A 20351-nucleotide genomic window follows, 5' to 3' on the forward strand; every position below is an offset into this window, starting at 1 on the left:
CACTCTAGTAACTTAGGGCCGAGAGCACCATGAGAAGAGGGTCGTTTTCTCACCTGTGTTCGTATCCATAACCCTGAGCATGGCGTCTAAGCCACAGGGGACACCTCACTGGTGGTTACTGAATGATGAACGAACAAATGATGAAGACAGGTTGTTCTCCCTGACAGATGGGTCTTCAGATACCCTCAGCAGATACTGACAGCCACATTTGAGGAGGGGGCAGATGACAACTCCAGCCTTCTCTCAATCAGGGCTCTCTCCCCCATCCCTTTGTGAGTCAGCTGGGGTCCCTCTATGCTCACAGTGAGCTGTTCCAGCTGTGGGCTCTCTATTCCAGCTATAACACTGCAGTCAGACCACTGTCTGGATCCAGGGATCCCCGTCAATGGGCAGCGTCATGGGAATGACTTCTACGTGGGCGCCCTGGTGACCTTCAGCTGTGACTCGGGCTACACACTAAGCGACGGGGAGCCCCTGGAGTGTGAGCCCAACTTCCAGTGGAGCCGGGCCCTGCCCAGCTGTGAAGGTGAGACATACCAGCAGGGGGCGCTAAAGTAGAGGACTCCTTTCCTGCCCTGAAAATACAGGCACTGACCCCCTGACCCTGTCAGTGAGGGTTGGAGGTCTGGACAAGATGGGGGCTGGGATCCCAGGGGGACTGTGGGGGAAGCTCCCTGGGCTGCTCCAGTCTTTCAGTGCCCGCTTCCCTCCTCTCCAGCTCTCTGTGGTGGCTTCATTCAAGGCTCCAGTGGGACCATCTTGTCACCGGGGTTCCCTGATTTCTACCCCAACAACTTGAACTGCACCTGGATTATCGAAACATCACATGGCAAGGGTAAGTGTTTAGGCCCATGGCAGGTATTGGGATGCAACATGGTCAGGGCCCCAAGGTCCCCAGGTCAAGATGACCTCAATGGGGATCTCCCTCTCTAGTGACCTCTGGGCTTAGTCCGAATTTTTCTCACCAACCAGAACCTTCCTATCTCTTTGAATCACAGGACTCATTCAACAAATATTTTTCAAACCTAAAATCTCCATTCTAGAAGAGATCTTAGAGATTACCAGCTCTCAAACCTACTTAATTCGGTCGGGAATCTTCTCCAAATCACTCCGCACAAGACGGCAGCACACCTTCTGTCTAAACCCCCCCTCCGTGGTGGAGAGGTGACCAACCCACTCAACAAAGGGGCACCTATTCTCATTTTCTGCTAGGTCTGACCCCTCCTAATAACCTGAGACTGAGTTCCTTGTACTGGGTCCTGGAGGAACATAGGCTGCCTCTGCTCCCTGTTCCTCACATCCAGCCTTCAGATATTGTACGTGGCAATCCTCTTCTCACAGAATTCACACTGTTCCTCAGACGAGTGTTTTCATATTCCTCACCAGGCTGGATTCTTGCCCTACCTTCCCTGGCATAAATGACCTTTGGGAGTCCCAAGTTCAAAGTAAGGGTGCTGACTACAAATAAACATTAACTAATATACTCTTTCACTCCACAAATATTGATTGAACTCCACCTATGCGGCAGACCCTGAGACTGGGAATACACAGTAACCAGGCAGAGATGGCTTCTACCCTCAGAAGCTTGCTCCGAAGTTCATCTAGAGTCAAGGTTCTTAACGCAGTTTGGCAAATACTCTAATGTTAGACCCCTACACTAGAGGTTTAGATTTTCTATGTTGGTGGTGGAAACCAGGCAACTATGTTTTTAGAACACTTCACTAGTAACTGTGATGCGTGCCTTTAAATAAGAACCTCTGATCTAGAAGAATTAACGTGTAGAAAAGCCAAGAAAAACTTTAAAGGGAAGAGTAACCCTTCCAGATATTAAAATGTTATTATGGGATAAAATAATTTTAATGATGTGGTATGAGTATAGGAGTGGACACACAAATCAATGGGGGAAAATAAAGATCCAGAAATAGACTCCCCTATGTGTGTGTGTGTGTGTGTGTGTGTGTGTGTGTGTGTGTTTGTGAGAGAGAGAGTGTGTGTGTGTATATGTGTGTGTGAGAGACAGTCTTTAGTATATGATTAAAGTGTCATTTCCAATCCATTAAAGAGAGGATGGATTATTTAATAAATGGTTTTAAAACAGTGGGCTTAACCATTTGGGAAAAAGAAAAAACCAAATCATACCTCACGCATTTATCCACAAATTCTAGTACTAGAAGGATATGAAAGTCTAACCTCAGGTGGGACTTACTTAAAGAGTAACACCAAAAGTAGAATCCATGAAGGCAAAGACTGTTAGATTTGATTAAATAATACTTTGAATGGATGTATGGGTTTTTTAAATAAATATATAAATATTCAAAATATTCATGTAAAATATTCAAATAGTTAATGGACAAAAATATTTGCAACCTATGTAATCATCTAAGGACCATGAACCTGATGCATAAAGAGCTCTTAAAATTTTTTTAGGAAAATATGCCTGGTCTACAGGGCTATAAAATAAGCAAAACTATAAACACTTTGTAATAGAGGAAATACAAATGAAAAGACCTCGACCGCCCCTAACAATTTTAAAAATGCATATTCACCCAGTAAATGAAATGCCATTTCCCTTTTCAAGTCAGCGGAGCACATCACAACAGTGTAACAGTGTGGGGGACAGTGTAGAGACACGAATACTATTCTTCCGTGCTGCCGTTGTGCGAAACTGCTCAAACTTTCCAGAGGATGATTCAGCCATAAATCAAAAGTCTTAAGAATATACGTGCCTCCGGTACTTCCCTGGTGGCACAGTGGTTAAGAATCCACCTGCCAATGCTTGATCCCTGGTCCAGGAATGTCCCACATGCTGTGGGGCAACTAAGCCCATGCACCACAACTACTGAGCTTGTGTTCTAGAACCCGCGAGCCACAACTACTGAAGCCCGTGCTCCTAGAGCCCGTGCTCCACAACAAGAGAAGCCACCGCAATGAGAAGTCCGCGCACAGCAACGAAGAGTAGCCCCCGCTCGCCGCAACTAGAGAAAGCCCGCACACAGCAACGAAGACCCAACACAGCCAAAAATAAATTAATTAATTAATTAATTAAAAAACAAAAAAAAGAATATATGTGCCTCTGGACCCAGCAGTTCTACTTCTTGGAATTTATCTGAAGAAAATAAATAAACTGTACATCAAGATTTAGCTACAAGGTCGTCCCCTAAAACACTTTATTAATTGAAAAACTAGTAACTATTCCAATGTCCATCGATCAGGAAATGTTAACTAAATGTATGGTATAGCCAAATAGCGAAATATTCAATATTACCATGCAGCTACTGAAAGGAGTAATGTGAAAGAATATTTAAAGCCCTACACAGATGGTTGCAATACACTGTGGACTAAAAAAGAAGTTTGCCAAATAATATATTCAGTTTATAAAAATTAAGCAAGGAGAGCTTCCCTGGTGGCGCAGTGGTTAAGAATCCGCCTGCCAATGCAGGGGACACAGGTTCAAACCCTGGTCCAGGAAGATCCCACATGCCGCGGAGCAACTAAGCCCGTGCGCTACAACTACTGAGCCTGTGCTCTAGAGCCCACAAGCCACAACTACTGAGCCCGTATGCCACAACTATTGAAGCCCACGTGCCTAGAGCCCATGCTCAGCAACAGGAGAAGCCACCGCAATGAGAAGCTCGCACACCGCAACGAAGAGTAGCACCCACTCGCCACAACTAGAGAAAGCCCGCGTGCAGCCACGAAGACCCAACACAGCCAAAAATAAATTAATTAATTAATTTAATTAATTTATCAAAAAATAAAAAATTAAGCAAGAATATGTGCATTGAAAACAGTCTGAAGAGCTATGCCCCCAAAGGTTAATACTAGTTGTCTCTTATTTTCATCTTTTGACTTTTTCCTAATTTTGAGCACTAAATATGTATTCCATGTAAAGTATACTATTTGTATAAAAAAAGAAAATTTGAAAGAAAAGTCACCTATAATCCTGCCTCATGTATTTAAGCACTGTCACTGTTGCCTTTAATAGGCCTGGTATTTAGCTGGGATTAGGACAGCCTTGGGCAAGACAGGACTCTCCGGCAGTCAGGGCAATGCGGGGCTGGCCCCCTTTTCCCACAGTATTGCTCCCGAGGAGAGGAGGGACGGAGGCAGCGTCCTTGTTCATCCTGCAGAGCTGTTTCCACCAAGCCTGGTCCAGAGTTGGCCATTGCCAGGGCCAGAAGCTACTCTGTGGCATCAAGAGGGAAAGAAAGGCAGCCCCCTGTGACCCCTAGAGTAACGACCCCCCATAGTCATGATTCTCTCTGCATCTGACGTCTGTAATTATAGGGGTGTATGTTCCTCTTTGCCTTTCTACCTGTGTCTTTCCTTAGAAGTCAATGCAGTTCAACAAATTTTTAACAAATGCTTATCTGATACTTGGGCTTGCTGTAGGTGCTAGGCAAACACAGGGGAACAGACCCTCTGGCGCTGCCTGCCTTGTAGTCTAGTGGTAGAGATCCAGCCTAAAGAGACCTCTCAATGTACCATGGTCAATTCTGGGATAGAGCAGACACAGGTGGGGAGTTGAGACTTAGGCCAGTCTTCAAGGATGAACAGGAATTAGCCAGGATGAGAGGTGTTCCAGGCAGAGAATCAAGAGGTCACTGATGTATAACCAGGTCACTTCTTCCTTAGAACCATTGAAAGGCTTCACCAGACCCTAAGCATTGAGCCCCAAATTGTAAACTAGCTAGCATGGCCTTATAGCCCTGGCTTATTACCTTTCTCAGCCTCCTTCTGAGCCCTCTAAGCACTAAGTTCTAGTTGCACTGAACTTCTTTCAGTTCCTAGAACTTCTTAGGCTTTCGTTGTCCTTTAGAGCTTTGCACAATGGGACAATTTTCTTCTCCTGGAACACTTCCTGTCCCCGCATCGTCTCCACCATTCCCCTTGCCTGGCCAGCTGCTCATCCTTCTGAATTCAATTCCTCTACCGAACCTTCCCGCCCCCCTGCCCCCAGCGCTGGGTCTGGGTGGGGCCCCCCTCCACAGGCTCCTGTGTGACCCTGTACCGTCCCAATCCCAGACTTCTCCCCACTGTATGGAACTTGGCATCCTCGTCATCTGTCCCCCGGACCAACTCCAAGCTCTTTCAGAGAAATGTCTGCCTTGCTTCCTGCAGTTTCGTCAGCTGCTGGCTTCATGCCTGGCACATAAGAAACTCCAGAAATATCTATACGAATTGAATTAAAGTGAACTCACACCCTTCTCCAGGCACCCCTCAGGCTCTGCTTGTAACAGTATCTCGGGTTAACAGACCTATGGAGGCTGCTGACTCCGATTGCTCCCTACCAGGTAGAAGTCCAGCTGGGAAAACTGAAAACTCTGTGAAATTCAGAATTGTTCAACTTACCACATGCCCAGCCCAAGGGAGCAGCCATTTCAGGAGTCCAGATAACACGCCTTTGCTAAGACCCCAGGCCTGACATCTTTTAACCCACAAGGCTGTCTGGGAGTTAGATGAACTGAGTACTAAGAACGCCTACTGTGTGCCAGGCACTGTGCCGTGGGCTTTGCATGTGCTGCCCCAGGTGTTCCTCTCCCCAAAGATTAAAAGTCACCTAAAGGCGCAGAGCAGCTTTGGCCCAGACACTTTCGCTGGTAGACGGGCTTTTGACCCAGGTCTGCCTCCCTCCAAATCCCCTCCTTTCCCATGGCCCTGCTCTCTCTGCTCCAGTGTGGTGTTAATGTGCTTTGCACGACTCTGCATGGTTCACTCCAGTGGAGTCTTCGCTTGTGTATGCATCTGTCACACCAGATCTGGATTCAAACTCCAACACAGGGCCTCTCTGTTTCTGTGACAATGTCTTCATTTTCACACAATGGCCAAAAGAGCCCCAAGCAATCAGCATAGCTGGGAAACCCAGGAGTTTCACCTCGGTTGTTTACTCATCCTTAGAATCCCTGCCAAATGTTTACTCCTTTGGAGGGGCTGTATTTGCATGCTGGAAAAACAGAGTAAAGGCACAGTGCTTAATTCACCTTCGTTTCCGCCTGTTACTGTGTCTGACTCATCCTCCACCCAGCCCTGTGTTCCAGCGAGGAGGGAAAGACATCTATTCCACCAAGCCTCTTCCCAAGCTCTGCAGACTGAGAACAGTTTTCTCAGTTGCACACGTGTTTATGTGTCGGCAGTACAGGATATGTACGGGCATACATACCCGTGGGGTTCCAAGCATGCTTACACCCCTTGTGTCACAGACTGTGACCCCTGTGAAGCCTTCCCAACCCCGGAGGCGTAGTTGCCCACTCTCCCTCTGTGTCCCCACTCTGTATTCTCACTGCTCATGTGCCTGTCTCTCTAGACTGGGAGATCTTTCTCGGTGCTTAGCACAGGCCTGACACTTAGTAGGCACTCAGGGTCTATGTCTTTGAGTAAATAGATAAATGGATGCATGTCAGCTTCCCGGGCACAGGGCATTCACAAGCTGTTTCCCTGGTCCCACCACTACTGGGTTCTGTTCCCCCAACCCCCACCTGTAGAATCCCAAATACTCCAGATCACCAGTTTCTATCAACAGAGAGGCAAAAAAAATGAAAACATCTAAAATGCTTAAGCATTAAAACCTTGGATCTAACCATCGTTTATCAAAAACGTGTCAGTAAGTAGAGAAGTATTCCTCACACTTGTATGTGCCTACAGATCTCTTGGGGGATCTTGTTAGCATGCAGATTCTGATTCAGGAGGTCTGTGGTGGAGGCCAAGATTCTGCATTTCCAACAAGCTTCCAGACAATGCCCCAGATGCTGAGGTCCGTGGACTTTGAACAGCACTTGGGTGCAGCATTCCTCGCCTACCCGAGTTCCTGCCCTGGTACATCCATGGCATGTATTCCCATGGGCACACTCACCCGTGGGTGGACGTGCATTACACATCTGCCCACACCAGCACAACTGCCATCTGGACAAGTTCAGGAGTTGCCCTGGGTGTTAAGATCCTACTGTTCCATAACTTACCCCTGAACCCTGCAGCCACCTGGCCCCTCCTACCACGGGCTCTCTTTCCATAGTGAGAGAAGATGCCTCATGGGGTGGTTTATTGCACAGCCTCCGCCACCAGATTGTCTCAGTTCAGATCTCAGCTCTCCCACCTACTAGCTGGAACTTGTAGAACTTGTAAATGTTTCCGCATCTTCCCTTCTGACTGATAGGGGCCAACTAAAGAGCAACTCAGGACAGTGACACACATACTTAGTGCTGAATGTTATTGCCTTTATTGAGTGCTCTTAGCCCCTCCCCCTCAGTGGAGGTCCCCTCCCTTTTTCCCATCTCAGGTGGGATGGCTGCCTGTCCCCTCCCCCACCAATCCCCCTCCTCCCTGTCTTCTGTTTGATGCCCCTCCTACCCCAGGCTTCCAATCTGCCCCTCCTCTGATGGCCACCCTTCCCTGCTCTGGTCCTCTTCATGCTTGTGGATTCAGGTAGCAGGTGTCCCAGATCCACTGCTGTAGTCTGACCTTGGTCCTGAACTCTAAGTCTGTACTTCCAGTTCCCACTAGCTCATGCTGCTTGAATGCCAAACATGCAGGGTGTTCAAAGCCAAGGCCATTACCCTTCTACCACCTACTCCTCTTCTTCCTATGCGTCCGACCCCGGGTCACAAAAGACATCACTGTCCTTCAGGTCAAGATCTTCCCCATCATCTGGGGAGACCTTCAAGATGGCAGAGGAGTAACACTTGGAGATCACCTTCCGCCCCACAAATACATCAGAAATACATCTACATATGGAACAACTCCTACAGAACACCTACTGAACGCTGGCAGAAGACCTCAGGCTTCCCAAAAGGCAAGAAACTGCCCACGTACCTGGCTGTGTGGCTGACAGGGTCTTGGTGCTCCGGCCAAGTGTCAGACCTGTGCCTCTGAGATGGGAGAGCTGAGTTTAGGACATTGGTCCACCAGAGACCTCCTGGCTCCACGTAATATCAAACAGCGAAAGCTCTCCCAGAGATCTCCATTTCAACGCTAAGACCCAGCTCCATTCAACAATCAGCAAGCTAGAGTGCTGGACACCCTATGCCAAACAACTAGCAAGACAGGAACACAACCCCACTCATTAGCAGGCTACCTAAAATCATAATAAGGTCACAGACACCACAAAACACACCACCGGCTGCGGTCCTGCCCACCAGAAAGACAAGATCCAGCCTCATCCACCAGAACAGAGGCACTAGCCCCCTCTAGGAGGAAACCTACACAACCCACTGAACCAACCTTAACCACTGGGGGCAGACACCAAAAACAACAGGAACTACGAACCTTCAGCCTGCAAAAAGGAGAGCCCAAACACAGTAAGATAAGCAAAATGAGAAGACAGAGGAACACACAGCAGATGAAGGAGCAAGGTAAAAACCCACCAGACCAAACAAATGAAGAGAAAATAGGCAGTCTACCTGAAAAACAATTCAGAGTAATAATAGTACAGGTGATCCATATTCTTAGAAATAGAATGGAGAAAATACAGGAAACGTTTAACAAGGACCTAGAAGAATTAAAGAGAAAACAAACAATGATGAACAGCACAATAAATGAACTTAAAAATGCTCTAAAATGAATCAATAGCAGAATAACTGAGGCAGAAGATCAGATAAGTAACCTGGAAGATAAAATAGTGGAAATAGCTACTGCAGAGCAGAATAAAGAAAAAACAGTTAAAAGAATTGAGGACAGTCTTGGAGACCTCTGGAACAACATTAAATGCACCAACATTCTAATTATAGGGATCCCAGAAGAAGAAGAGAAAAAAGAGGGACTGAGAAAATATTTGAAGGGATTATAGTTGAAAACTTCCCTAATATGGGAAAGGAAATAGTCAATCAAGTCTAGGAAGCACAGAGACTCCCATACAGGATAAATCCAAGGAGAAATGTGCCAAGACACATATTAATCAAACTATCAAAAATTAAGTACAAAGAAAAAATATTAAAAGCAGTAAGGGAAAAGAAACAAATAACATACAAGGGAATCCCCATAAGGTTAACAGCTGATCTTTCAGCAGAAACTCTGCAAGCCAGAAGGCACTGGCAGGACATATTTAAAATGACGAAAGGGAAAAACCTACAACCAAGATTACTCTACCCAGCAAGGATCTCATTCAGATTTGACAGAGAAACTAAAACCTTTACAGACAAGCAAAAGCAGAGACAGTTCAGCACCACCAAACCAGCTTTACAACAAATGCTAAAGGAACTTCTCTAGGCAAGAAACACAACAGAAGGAAAAGACCTACAATAACAAACTCAAAACAATTAAGAAAATGATAATAGGAACATACATATCTATAATTATCTTAAAGGTAAATGGATTACATGCTCCCACCAAAAGACATAGACTGGCTGAATGGATACAAAAACAAGGCCTGTATATATGCTGTCTACAAGAGACCCACTTTAGACCTTGGGACACATACAGACTGAAAATGAGGGGATGGAAAAAGATATTCCATGCAAAGGGAAATCAAAAGAAAGCTTGAGTAGCAATTCTCGTACCAGACAAAATTGACTTTAAAATAAAGACTCTTATAAGAGGCAAAGAAGGACACTACATAATGATCAAGGGATTGATCCAAGAAGAAGATATAACAATTGTAAATATTTATACACCCAACATAGGAGCACCAAGATACATAAGGCAAATGCTAACAGCCATAAAAGGGGAAATTGACAGTAACACAATCATAGTAGGGGACTTTAACACCCCACTTTCACCAATGGACAGATCATCCAAAATGAAAATAAATAAGGAAACACAAGGTTTAAATGATACATTAAACAAGGTGGACTTAATTGATATTTATAGGACATTCCATCCAAAAACAACAGAATACACTTTCTTCTCAAATGCTCGTGGAACATTCTCCAGGATAGATCATACACAGAAATAAACTCAAAATGGATTAAAGACCTAAATGTAAGGCCAGACACTATCAAACTCTTAGAGGAAAACACAGGCAGAACACTCTATGACATAAATCACAGCAGGATCCTTTTTGATCCACCTCCTAGAGAAATGGAAATAAAAGCAAAAATAAACAAATGGAACCTAATGAAACTTCAAAGCTTTTGCACAGCAAAGGAAACCATAAACAAGACCAAAAGACAACCCTTAGAATGGGAGAAAATATTTGCAAATGAAGCAACTGACAAAGGATTAATCTCCAAAATTTACAAGCAGGTCATGCAGCTCAATAACAAAAAAACAAACAACCCAATCCAAAAATGGGCAGAAGACCTAAATAGACATTTCTCCAAAGAAGATATACAGACTGCCAACAAACACATGAAAGAATGCTCAACATCATTAACCATTAGAGAAATGCAAATCAAATCTACAATGAGATATCATCTCACACCGGTCAGAATGGCCATCATCAAAACATCTAGAAACAATAAATTCTGGAGAGGGTGTGGAGAAAAGGGAACACTCTTGCACTGTTGATGGGAATGTAAATTGATACAGCCACTATGGAGAACAGTATGGAGGTTCCTTAAAAAACTAAAAATAGAACTACCATATGACCCAGCAATCCCACTACTGGGCATATGCCCTGAGAAAACCATAATTCAAAAAGAGTCATGTACCAAAATGTTCACTGAAGCTCTATTTACAATAGCCAGGACGTGGAAACAACCTAAGTGTCCATCAACAGATTAATGGGTAAAGAAGATGTGGCACATATATACAATGGAATATTACTCAGCCATAAAAGGAAACGAAATTGAGATATTTGTAGTGAGGTGGATGGACCTAGAGTCTATCAAACAGAGTGAAGTAAGTCAGAAAGAGAAAAACAAATACTGTATGCTAACACATATATATGGAATCTAAGAAAAAAAAAAAAAAGGCCATGAAGTACATAGGGGTAAGACGGGAATAAAGACACAGACCTACTAGAGCATGGACTTGAGGATATGGGGTGGGGTAAGGGTAAGCTGTGACAAAGTGAGAGAGTGGCATGGACATATATACACCACCAAACGTAAAATAGATAGCTAGTGGGAAGCAGCCACGTAGCACAGGGAGATCAGCTACGTGGTTTGTGACCACCTAGAGGGGTGGGATAAGGTGGGTGGGAGGTAGGGAGATGCAAGAGGGAAGAGATATGGGAACATATGTATATGTACAACTGATTTACTTTGTTATAAAGCAGAAACTAACACACCATTGTAAAGCAATTATACTCCAATAAAGATGTTAAAAAAATGTTTCTCTTTACACATTTCTCTACTTCTAAAGCTTTTTTGCAATAAACACGTGTTACCTTTAAAAAAAAAAGCAATGAAAAATAAATGAAGGAAACAATAGCCAAGATCAATAAAACTAAAGCTGGTTCTTTGAGAAGATAAACCATTAGCCAGACTCATCAAGAAAAAAAGGGAGAAGACTCAAATTAATAGAATTAGAAAAGAAAAAGGAGAAGTAACAACTGACACTAAAGAAATACAAAGGATCATGAGAGATTGCTACAAGCAACTATATGCCAATAAAATGAACAACCTGGAAGAAATGGAAAAATTCTTAGAAAAGCACAACCTTCTGAGACTGAACCAGGAAGAAATAGAAAATATGAACAGACCAATCACAAGCACTGAAATTGAGACTGTGATTAAAAATCTTCAAGCAAACAAAAGCCCAGGACCAGTTGGCTTCACAGGCGAATTCTATCAAACATTTAGAGAAGATCTAACACCTATCCTTCTCAAACTCTTCGAAAATATAGCAGAAGAAGGAACACTCCCAAACTCATCCTACGAGGCCACCATTGCCCTGATACCAAAACCAGACAAAGATGTCACAAAGAAAGGAAACTACAGGCCAACATCACTGATGAACATAAATGCAAAACTCCTCAACAAAATACTAGCAAACAGAATCCAACACCACATTAAAAGGGTCATACACCGTGAACAAGTGGGGTTTATCCCAGGAATGCAAGGATTTTTCAATATACGCAAAGCAATCAATGTGATAAACCATATTAGCACACTGAAGAAGAAAAACCATATGATCATCTCAACAGATGCAGAAAAAGCTTTTGACAAAATTCAACACCCATCTATGATAAAAACCCTCCAGATAGTAGGCATAGAGGGAACTTACCTCAACATAATAAAGGCCATATATGACAAACCCACAGCCAACATCATTCTCAATGGTGAAAAACTGAAACCATTTCCACTAAGATCAGGAACAAGACAAGGTTGCCCACTCTCACCACTATTATTCAGCATAGTTTTGGAAGCTCTAGCCACAGCAATCAGAGAAGAAAAAGAAATAAAAGGAATCCAAATCGGAAAAGAAGAAGTAAAGCTGTCACTGTTTGCAGATGACATGATAATATACATAGCGAATCCTAAAGATGCTACCAGAAAACTACTAGAGCTAATCAATGAATTTGGCAAAGTAGCAGGATACAAAATTAATGCACAGAAATCTCTGGCATTCCTATACACTAATGATGAAAAATCTGAAAGAGAAATTAAGGAAACACTGTCATTTACCACTGCAACAAAAAGAATAAAATAACTAGGAGTAAACCTACCTAAGAAGACAAAAGACCTGTATGCAGAAAACTATAAGACACTGATGAAAGAAATTAAAGATGATACAAACAGATGGAGAGATATACTATGTTCTTGGATTGGAAGAATCAACATTGTGAAAATGACTATGCTACCCCAAACAATCTACAGATTCATTGCAATCCCTATCAAACTACCACTGGCATTTTTCACAGAACTAGAACAAAAAATTTCACAATTTGTATGGAAACACCAAAGACCCCAAATAGCCAAAGCAAGCTTGAGAAAGAAAAACGGAGCTGGAGGAGTCAGGCTCCCTGACTTCAGACTATACTACAAAGCTACAGTAATCAAGACAGTATGGTACTGGCACAAAAACAGAAATATAGATCAATCAATGGAAGAGGATAGAAAGCCCAGAGATAAACCCACACACATATGGTCACCTTATTTTTGATAAAGGAGGCAAGAATATACAATGGAGAAAAGACAGTCTCTTCAATAAGTGGTGCCAGAAAAACTGGACTACATGTAAAAGAATGAAATTAGAACACTCCCTAACACCATACACAGAAATAAGCTCAAAATGGATTAAAGACCTAAATGTAAGGCCAGACACTATCAAACTCTTAGAGGAAAACACAGGCAGAACACTCTATGACATAAATCACAGCAGGATCCTTTCTGACCCACCTCCCAGAGGAATGGAAATAAAAACAAAAATAAGCAAATGGGACCTAATGAAACTTAAAAGCTTTTGCACAGTAAAGGAAACCATAAACAAGACAAAAAGACAACCCTCAGAATGGGAGAAAATATTTGCAAATGAAGCAACTGACAAAGGATCAATCTCCAAAATTTACAAGCAACTCATGCAGCTCAATATCAAAAAAACAAACAACCCAATTTACAAATGGGCAGAAGACCTAAAGAGATATTTCTCCAAAGAAGATATAGAGCTTGCCAACAAACACATGTAAGAATGCTCAACATCACTAATCATTAGAGAAATGCAAATCAAAACTACAATGAGGTATCACCTCACACCAGTCAGAATGGCCATCATCAAAAAATCTACAAACAATAAATGCTGGAGACGGTGTGGAGAAAGGGGAACCCTCCTGCACTGTTGGTGGGAATGTAAGTTGATACACCCACTATGGAGAACAGTGTGGAGGTTCCTTAAAAAACTAAAAATAGAGCTACCATACGACCCAGCAATCCCACTACTGGGCATATCCCCTTAGAAAACCATAATTCAAAAAGAGTCATGTACCACAATGTTCATTGCAGCTCTGTTTACAATAGTCAGGACATGGAAGCAACCTAAGTGTCCATCGACAGATGAATGGATAAAGAAGACGTGGCACATATATACAATGGAATATTACTCAGCCATAAAACGAAACGAATTCATTTATTTGTAGTGAGGTGGATGGACCTAGACTCTGTCATACAGAGTGAAGTAAGTCAGAAAGGGAAAAATAAATACCATATGCTAACACATATATATGGAATCTTAAAAAAAAGGTTCTGAAGAACCTAGGGGAAGGACAGGAATAAAGATGCAGACATAGCGAATGGACTTGAGGACATGGGGAGGGGGAAGGGTAGGCTGGGATGACGTGAGAGAGTGGTTTGGACATATACACATTACCAAACGTAAAATAGATAGCTAGTGGGAAGCAGCCACATAGCACAGGGAGATCAGCTTGGTGCTTTGTGACCATGTAGAGGGGTGGGGTAGGGTGGGTGGGAGGGAGACGCAAGAGGGAGGGGGTATGGGGATATATGTATATGTATGGCTGATTCACTTTGTTATAAAGCAGAAACTAACACACCATTGTAAAGCAATTATACTCCAATAAAGATGTTTTTTTAAAAATTGTTAAAATTAAAAAAAATCTTCCGCGTCATCCCTTAACTCCTCCTTTGCATCTGTTGCCTCTGTTCCCTGTCCATTTCACCTCCTGAGTCTCATGTCCCTTTCCTGCTCTCACCCCCTCTGCCAGCCCCCATCCACTTTCCCGCAGTGCATGGCTGACATCCTTCTAACTGTTCTCTCTCCCTCCACTTCGTCCTCCTCACAGCCACCAACATCTTGCTAACCTGAAATCGGATACACTGTGGATAGGATGGCTTCTCAATGCCTCCAGAAAAATATCCAGTCCAGCCCCAGCCTACATTTCCAGCCCCTCTTCCAGACGTTTCCTGCTTAGTGTGTCCAGCCGCACCGTGCCGCTCTCAGAGCCCTGGAGTCCACAGCAGCTCTGTCTCCAGTACCCTGCCTGGGGTGCCCTTTCCCCTCTTATCCGGTTAATTCCTAAGCCTCCTTTTAAGACCTCAATCAAATGCTCACTCTTTAGTGAGGGCATCCTACCCTCCCTTCTTTCCCTTCTGCCCCCCAGCGCAGTCTGATCTACACTGGTTCCAGCATTTGTCACTCTGTACTGTAGCTATATCCCCTTGCTCCCACGCAGCCCTGGATCCTGGCCCATAGGAAGTACCCAATAAATGTACAAATACTTGTTGACTGAATGAATGACCTAGCCATAAATCTCCCTTTCAAATTGGGACAACCAGAAAGCAGCATCCTTCTCCCTGACTGGACCTCAGGGCAGGGGCATGTGCGGTTCACCTGGCTTCCTTCATTCAGGTTGGCTGGTGTGTGTTGATCATGCTCAAGCTTGAGGCTCTGCACACCGATAGACGCTTGCAAACGGGAGACGTTTGTGCAGACCCCATCGTGCAGCTGAGCCCCTTCAGGCCTCTCACTGTCATCACCCTGACCCTCTGGTCTCCTGGCAGGTGTGTTCTTCACTTTCCACACCTTCCACCTGGAGAGCAGCCACGACTACCTCCTCATCACGGAGAATGGCAGCTTCACTCAGCCCCTGAGGCAGCTGACCGGTTCCCGGTTGCCAGCGCCCATCAGCGCTGGACTCTACGGCAACTTCACTGCCCAGGTCCGCTTCATTTCCGACTTCTCCATGTCCTACGAAGGCTTCAACATCACCTTCTCAGGTAAAGCATGTGAGGGTCCCTCGGGGTAAGTGATGGCTGAGCACTCTGTCCCTCCCACCCCCCACCCTGCTGCCGGCCTCTGGTCTTCCCAGCAGATGGCTATCGGTCCCCTCCCCAGCCTCTGGGAGAGGGACCTCACTGCTGCAGCAGAACTTCCTTAGAGTGGGCTTGGAAGGAATTAGCAGGTCTGTTGGGGAATCTCCTTCTGTGAAGGTATTTAGCCTTCACTCTGAACATGACCAACCCAACTGATTGAACTAGAGGACCTCAGGAGTCCCATCCTGCCCTAGTAATTCCAGATTCTTCTTCTGATTCCACTTGCACTACTTCACAACCACAGCAATTGCTAAAAAAAAAAAATCGAAAAGAAAAAGAAGGGAGACTGAAATTCACATTTTGGAGTGTTTTGGTCTCATGTGGGGGCTGCTTCACCAATGCTAATTGAGTAGCGATAGATATTTATCTTTGTGTTTAGGAATCCTGAAAAGAAAGCTCTTTAATGTGCATTCAGGGAGAAAAGAGGACCCTTCACTCCTCTAGTACCAAGTCCTCCTGCTGCTCTCAGACTATTGCTCCCAGACCACCCCCTCCCACCACCAGCCAGGAGCAGAGACAGCAGGTGGATTTCCCCAGGATGGCTGAGAGATATCTGACCTCTAGGAAATGGGACATGGCTGAGCTCAGCCTCACAGTGTCCCTCCAGCAGATGCCACCTGCCATGTCCTGGCTGATGGGACATATCCAGCCAGTCTGCCTCATCCAGCCTCTTTCTCCCCACCACACAGAGCCCCGGGCTACTGTGTCCCAGAAGGGAGATGCCCTTGGGGATGAGGGAAAAGGTACTTCTATATCATCACTAGAGGTATATAAGTCACTAGAGGCAGGCCCCTGGTGCATAGATGCCATCTGCCTCAAGTGCCAGTGTTACCAAGACACAGCTTCAGCTGAAGCACTTGGATTCTTTTTCCCAATATAAGTTGCCCTAGGCTGGGTCATGCATTGTGAACCTCTAGAACCAGGCTGATTGAACTGATCTGGCTTGGTGCCCGGGGAGAAAGAGACAGGAGAGTCCACAAGCCTGAGGCTGGGGTTCATGTGGAGATGAAGGGACAGAGGAGGGAAGGGTCAGCCTCAGAAGTACTCCTGGGAAGCATGTTTCCAGGAAGGCGGTGCTCTCTCCCACTGCTTGTGGTCTGGAGGCACTCAGACCACCCAGAACACACCTGCCTGTTCTCGCCTGTCCCTGTCCCTCTCGGGCTCTCTCTCCTCTCCTTACTTTTCGTGCATCGGTGTGTATCGTGTACCTCTGTCTTCCTCTCTCGTCCTCTTCTCCGTGGTGTCTTTGTCTGTGTGTTCCCATCCCCTGTGTGTGACCCCAGCTCTCCTGCTGCCTTTCCAGAGTATGACTTGGAGCCCTGTGAGGAGCCTGAGGTCCCAGCCTACAGCATCCGGAAGGGCTTGCAGTTTGGTGTAGGCGACACCTTGACCTTCTCCTGCTTCCCCGGGTACCGTCTGGAGGGCACGGCCCGCATCACGTGCCTGGGGGGCAGACGGCGCCTGTGGAGCTCGCCTCTGCCAAGGTGTGTTGGTAGGTGGTCACGTGCTTTCATTTTGCTTCACTAATGGGGTTGGCCGGACTTTAGTCAATTGCTGGGAGGTGGTGGAACGCACCTGGGCCAAGAGGCCGACAGGACTGGGTTTAAGGACTGTCTTAGCACACGGTTACCTTGGGTGGGTGGCCTAGCCTCCTTCCACGCCAACCTCCTTATCGGTACAGGAGAGATGGCAATGCCTGCTTCATGAGCTGTTCTGTAGCCTCAACTGACCTTTACAAAGCGGGTCCACAGTAGGCACTCGGATGAAATCAATTTCTATGCTGTTACCTCCCACCCTTAGCACACATTCCCATGGCTAATTGATGCCTCTTGTGGAGAAATCTGGGTGGGGAGTGTGGGTGCACCTATAGGAAGGAGGTATGACCTTTGCCCATGGAGAATCCCCATCTGGTTGAGGAGAGGGCTGATTTTACTTGTCCAATGAGGGTCCGATAGCTTTTGAGAATCTCTAGAAAGACTCCCTCCGTTCCGCTGGGGAAGAGAGAGAGAAGCAGGAGTTGGGTTCATTTATGGAGCACCCATTGCAGGTCAGGCATGCTTCTGGATGCTGAGAATACAAAGGTGGACAATACAGAGAAGGTCTCTCCACTCCTGGTCTCACATTCTGGTGGGGGGAGATAGGCCGTAAACGCATGGATGTGTAGTGTGTCGGGCAGTGTTGTGGGTTACAGAGAAAGATGGTCAGCTTAGAAAGTGCTGGAGGTTTTTATAACAAGTAGTCAGGAAAGACTTCTCTGATGAGCTGACATTTTAGTAGAGATCTGAAGGGATTCAAGGAGCTAATTCATGGGAGAAGAGGGAGCAGAGTACCAAGGCCCCAAGCCACGAGGATGCTCGGTGTTTGAGCAATAGCTTGGAGGCCAGTCTGGAGCGAGCGAGGGGGAGAGCAGTGGGTGGTGAGGTTAAAGAGGTAGCTGATGGAGTTGGGACCAGGAGCCCAAGTGACCCAAGGTCCTGCCGGCCTCCTTGCCAGCGTGCTAGAGCAGACTTTTCAGAGCTTCAGGCCCAGAGGGTGGAGAGAAGTGGGGTGATATCCCAAGGACTGGGGACAGTTGCTGGCTGTCCCTCATTTATAAGGTTCACAGCTCTGCTTGCTCGATGCTCACACCATGGGGCTAGATGGAACACAGGCTGGATCAGTGGAGTACCTCCCGTGCTCACTGCTATCCGCTAGTGCTAAATATTACAGAAAACCCCAATATACCAAACAGATCAAAGCAGCACTGCACTGACTGAAACAGGTGCCTGCGTCTTGAGAGCCCTTGAGGTCAGCCTTGCCCAAGACAACCGCACGGAGCCCTGGGGCTCTGCAGAAGACAGTCGTAAATAGGATGGCAAGATGGGCTGGGATCAGGCTGTGGGGTCGCCTGGGCCCAAGGGTGAGTCTCTGCTCTGCCACTTACCAGCTGTTAGATCTTGGGCAAGCCACCAGACCCCGGCAACTCCAGCTTCCTCGCTTATAAAACAGAGATAACAATATCCAATTCACAGGCTTTATTCCAGATTAGATGACGTAATTTACATACACCAATGGGGTGCCATATTATTATCATTTTGCCAATAACCTTTTTATCATTATTTATCGATGACATGACCAACAACCAATAACCCTTTACGATCTCAGAGGGGAAACATTAAGACAAATAGATGCAGAATTCCATTTTTGATCAATTAACTAATCTCAAAGTTTATCCTTTTTCCTGCAACCATCCCCCAGAGCATCCACCCACCCTGACCTGGACACACACTCAGACACACATGTAACTCCCACTGTGTAGGTTCAGTTTCGATGTGGCTGCTAGCAGCTCCTTTCTGCTCTGGAGAAATGTCTTCAGCTAAGTGGCTCTGAGGGGAATTTTTCCTGAATGGGATTATCCAGGACCACAGATACACACACGCCCTAAGTTCTGCCTCATTGAACTCATTACATAAACTCATTCTTTAACTTATTATTCCAATTACTGTTTGTTCATGGCGCTCACAATATTTTCGTTATTACATTTGTCTTCTGTTTTGTATGTATTCATAACGCATAGCAATTATAATCACCTCTAATTACCACCAGCCCACAGCAGAACCTCAGGCTGGAGTTATCACGGGAATGCCCACCCGGGAGATGCTCCCAGTCGCCGTACGCACTGGAGGTGTAAATTGAATAACTTACCAGGAACATTCCCTGCTGAGAAGGAGATGAACAGTCCTGGGCTCTAATTCATTGTGTGACAGGGTGACACAGCCCCTGACCTCAGGGTCCCCTGAGCTGGATGTGGAAGAGACAGCCCTGATCCCAGAGGACCCCATTCTGCACCAAGAGTCATGACCCTGCCCTTGGGAGCCCCGCATGATGGAGCAGACCTACCTCTCTGCCTCGGGAGCCCCAGACTGATGGACAAGACACAGCCCCTGCCCTTAACGAGACGTCTTCTGATGGGGATGACAGAAGTCGTAGATGCCTGAATTAGCCGCAGCACTTTCCAGTGCAGATGACTGTTTGTTTCTCTGGAACATTTATTTGTTTCCATTTATGCTTGTGTTTGGCTTTTCCGTGCATCTGCTCACCTCCCGTGATACTTTGGAAACTCTCCCAAAAGCAAGTGCCAGGTCCCGCTACCTCCTGTACACTCCCTGGTGCCCTGGAAAAAGGCCTCATTAGGGGCCAAGGACTGGCCCCTTCTGAAACTGTCAGCCCCCTTCCCCTCCCCATAAAGGTGTTGGGCATGTGGGAAAGAGGAGAGGGTCATGCTGGGGCAGAGATGGCATATAGCTATTGTGCAGCAAGCCAGGGTAGGAAGGAGATGCAAAAATATGTCAAAGCCCACGTTTAAGGTAAACCACCTTTTAGGAACTAGGCAGAGAGCAAGAGGTATCAGGAACAGTGAGGGCGCTGTGAATGTCAGGCAGCTAACACATGCTTCCCGAGAAGCTTCTTGGGCCTTCGGCCATTCCCGGAGCCTGGGCAGTTAGGGCTCCAAATAGAAGCAGATAAGCTGCGTAGATTCATCAGGTTAGATGGGGAGAGAAAGGAATAATGCTTGTTGAGGGCCTACTAGGTGCTAGCCACTCCCTATATGTTCACCTCTTTCATCATAAAATTTCATATATGTATTCTCTCTAGTTTTATGTGGGTGCTGTTATTGTCCAGATGGAGGCAGATGAAGAGACCGAGGTTCAGAGAGTTGATATAACTGGT

The 20351-nt window shown here is 45.7% G+C and overlaps 1 protein-coding gene across 1 annotated transcript in view; it reads left to right on the top strand.

Moving 5' to 3' along the window:
* Positions 1-130: 130 nt before the first annotated feature.
* The window catches only part of CSMD2 (CUB and Sushi multiple domains 2), a 192550-nt gene continuing 172329 nt past the window's right edge, over positions 131-20351 (top strand). The window contains exons 1-4 of the mRNA XM_089914073.1: positions 131-526; positions 719-835; positions 15330-15545; positions 16945-17133. Coding sequence (XP_089770199.1) covers positions 295-526; positions 719-835; positions 15330-15545; positions 16945-17133 — 754 coding nt within the window. The 5' untranslated portion in view covers positions 131-294. The remainder of the gene's footprint in view (positions 527-718; positions 836-15329; positions 15546-16944; positions 17134-20351) is intronic.

The sequence above is a fragment of the Delphinapterus leucas genome, chromosome 1 (assembly GCF_059928025.1).
Source record: "Delphinapterus leucas isolate spDelLeu-1000000601 "Yukka" chromosome 1, BTC_Dleu_Yukka2, whole genome shotgun sequence".
Lineage (NCBI taxonomy): Eukaryota > Metazoa > Chordata > Mammalia > Artiodactyla > Monodontidae > Delphinapterus > Delphinapterus leucas.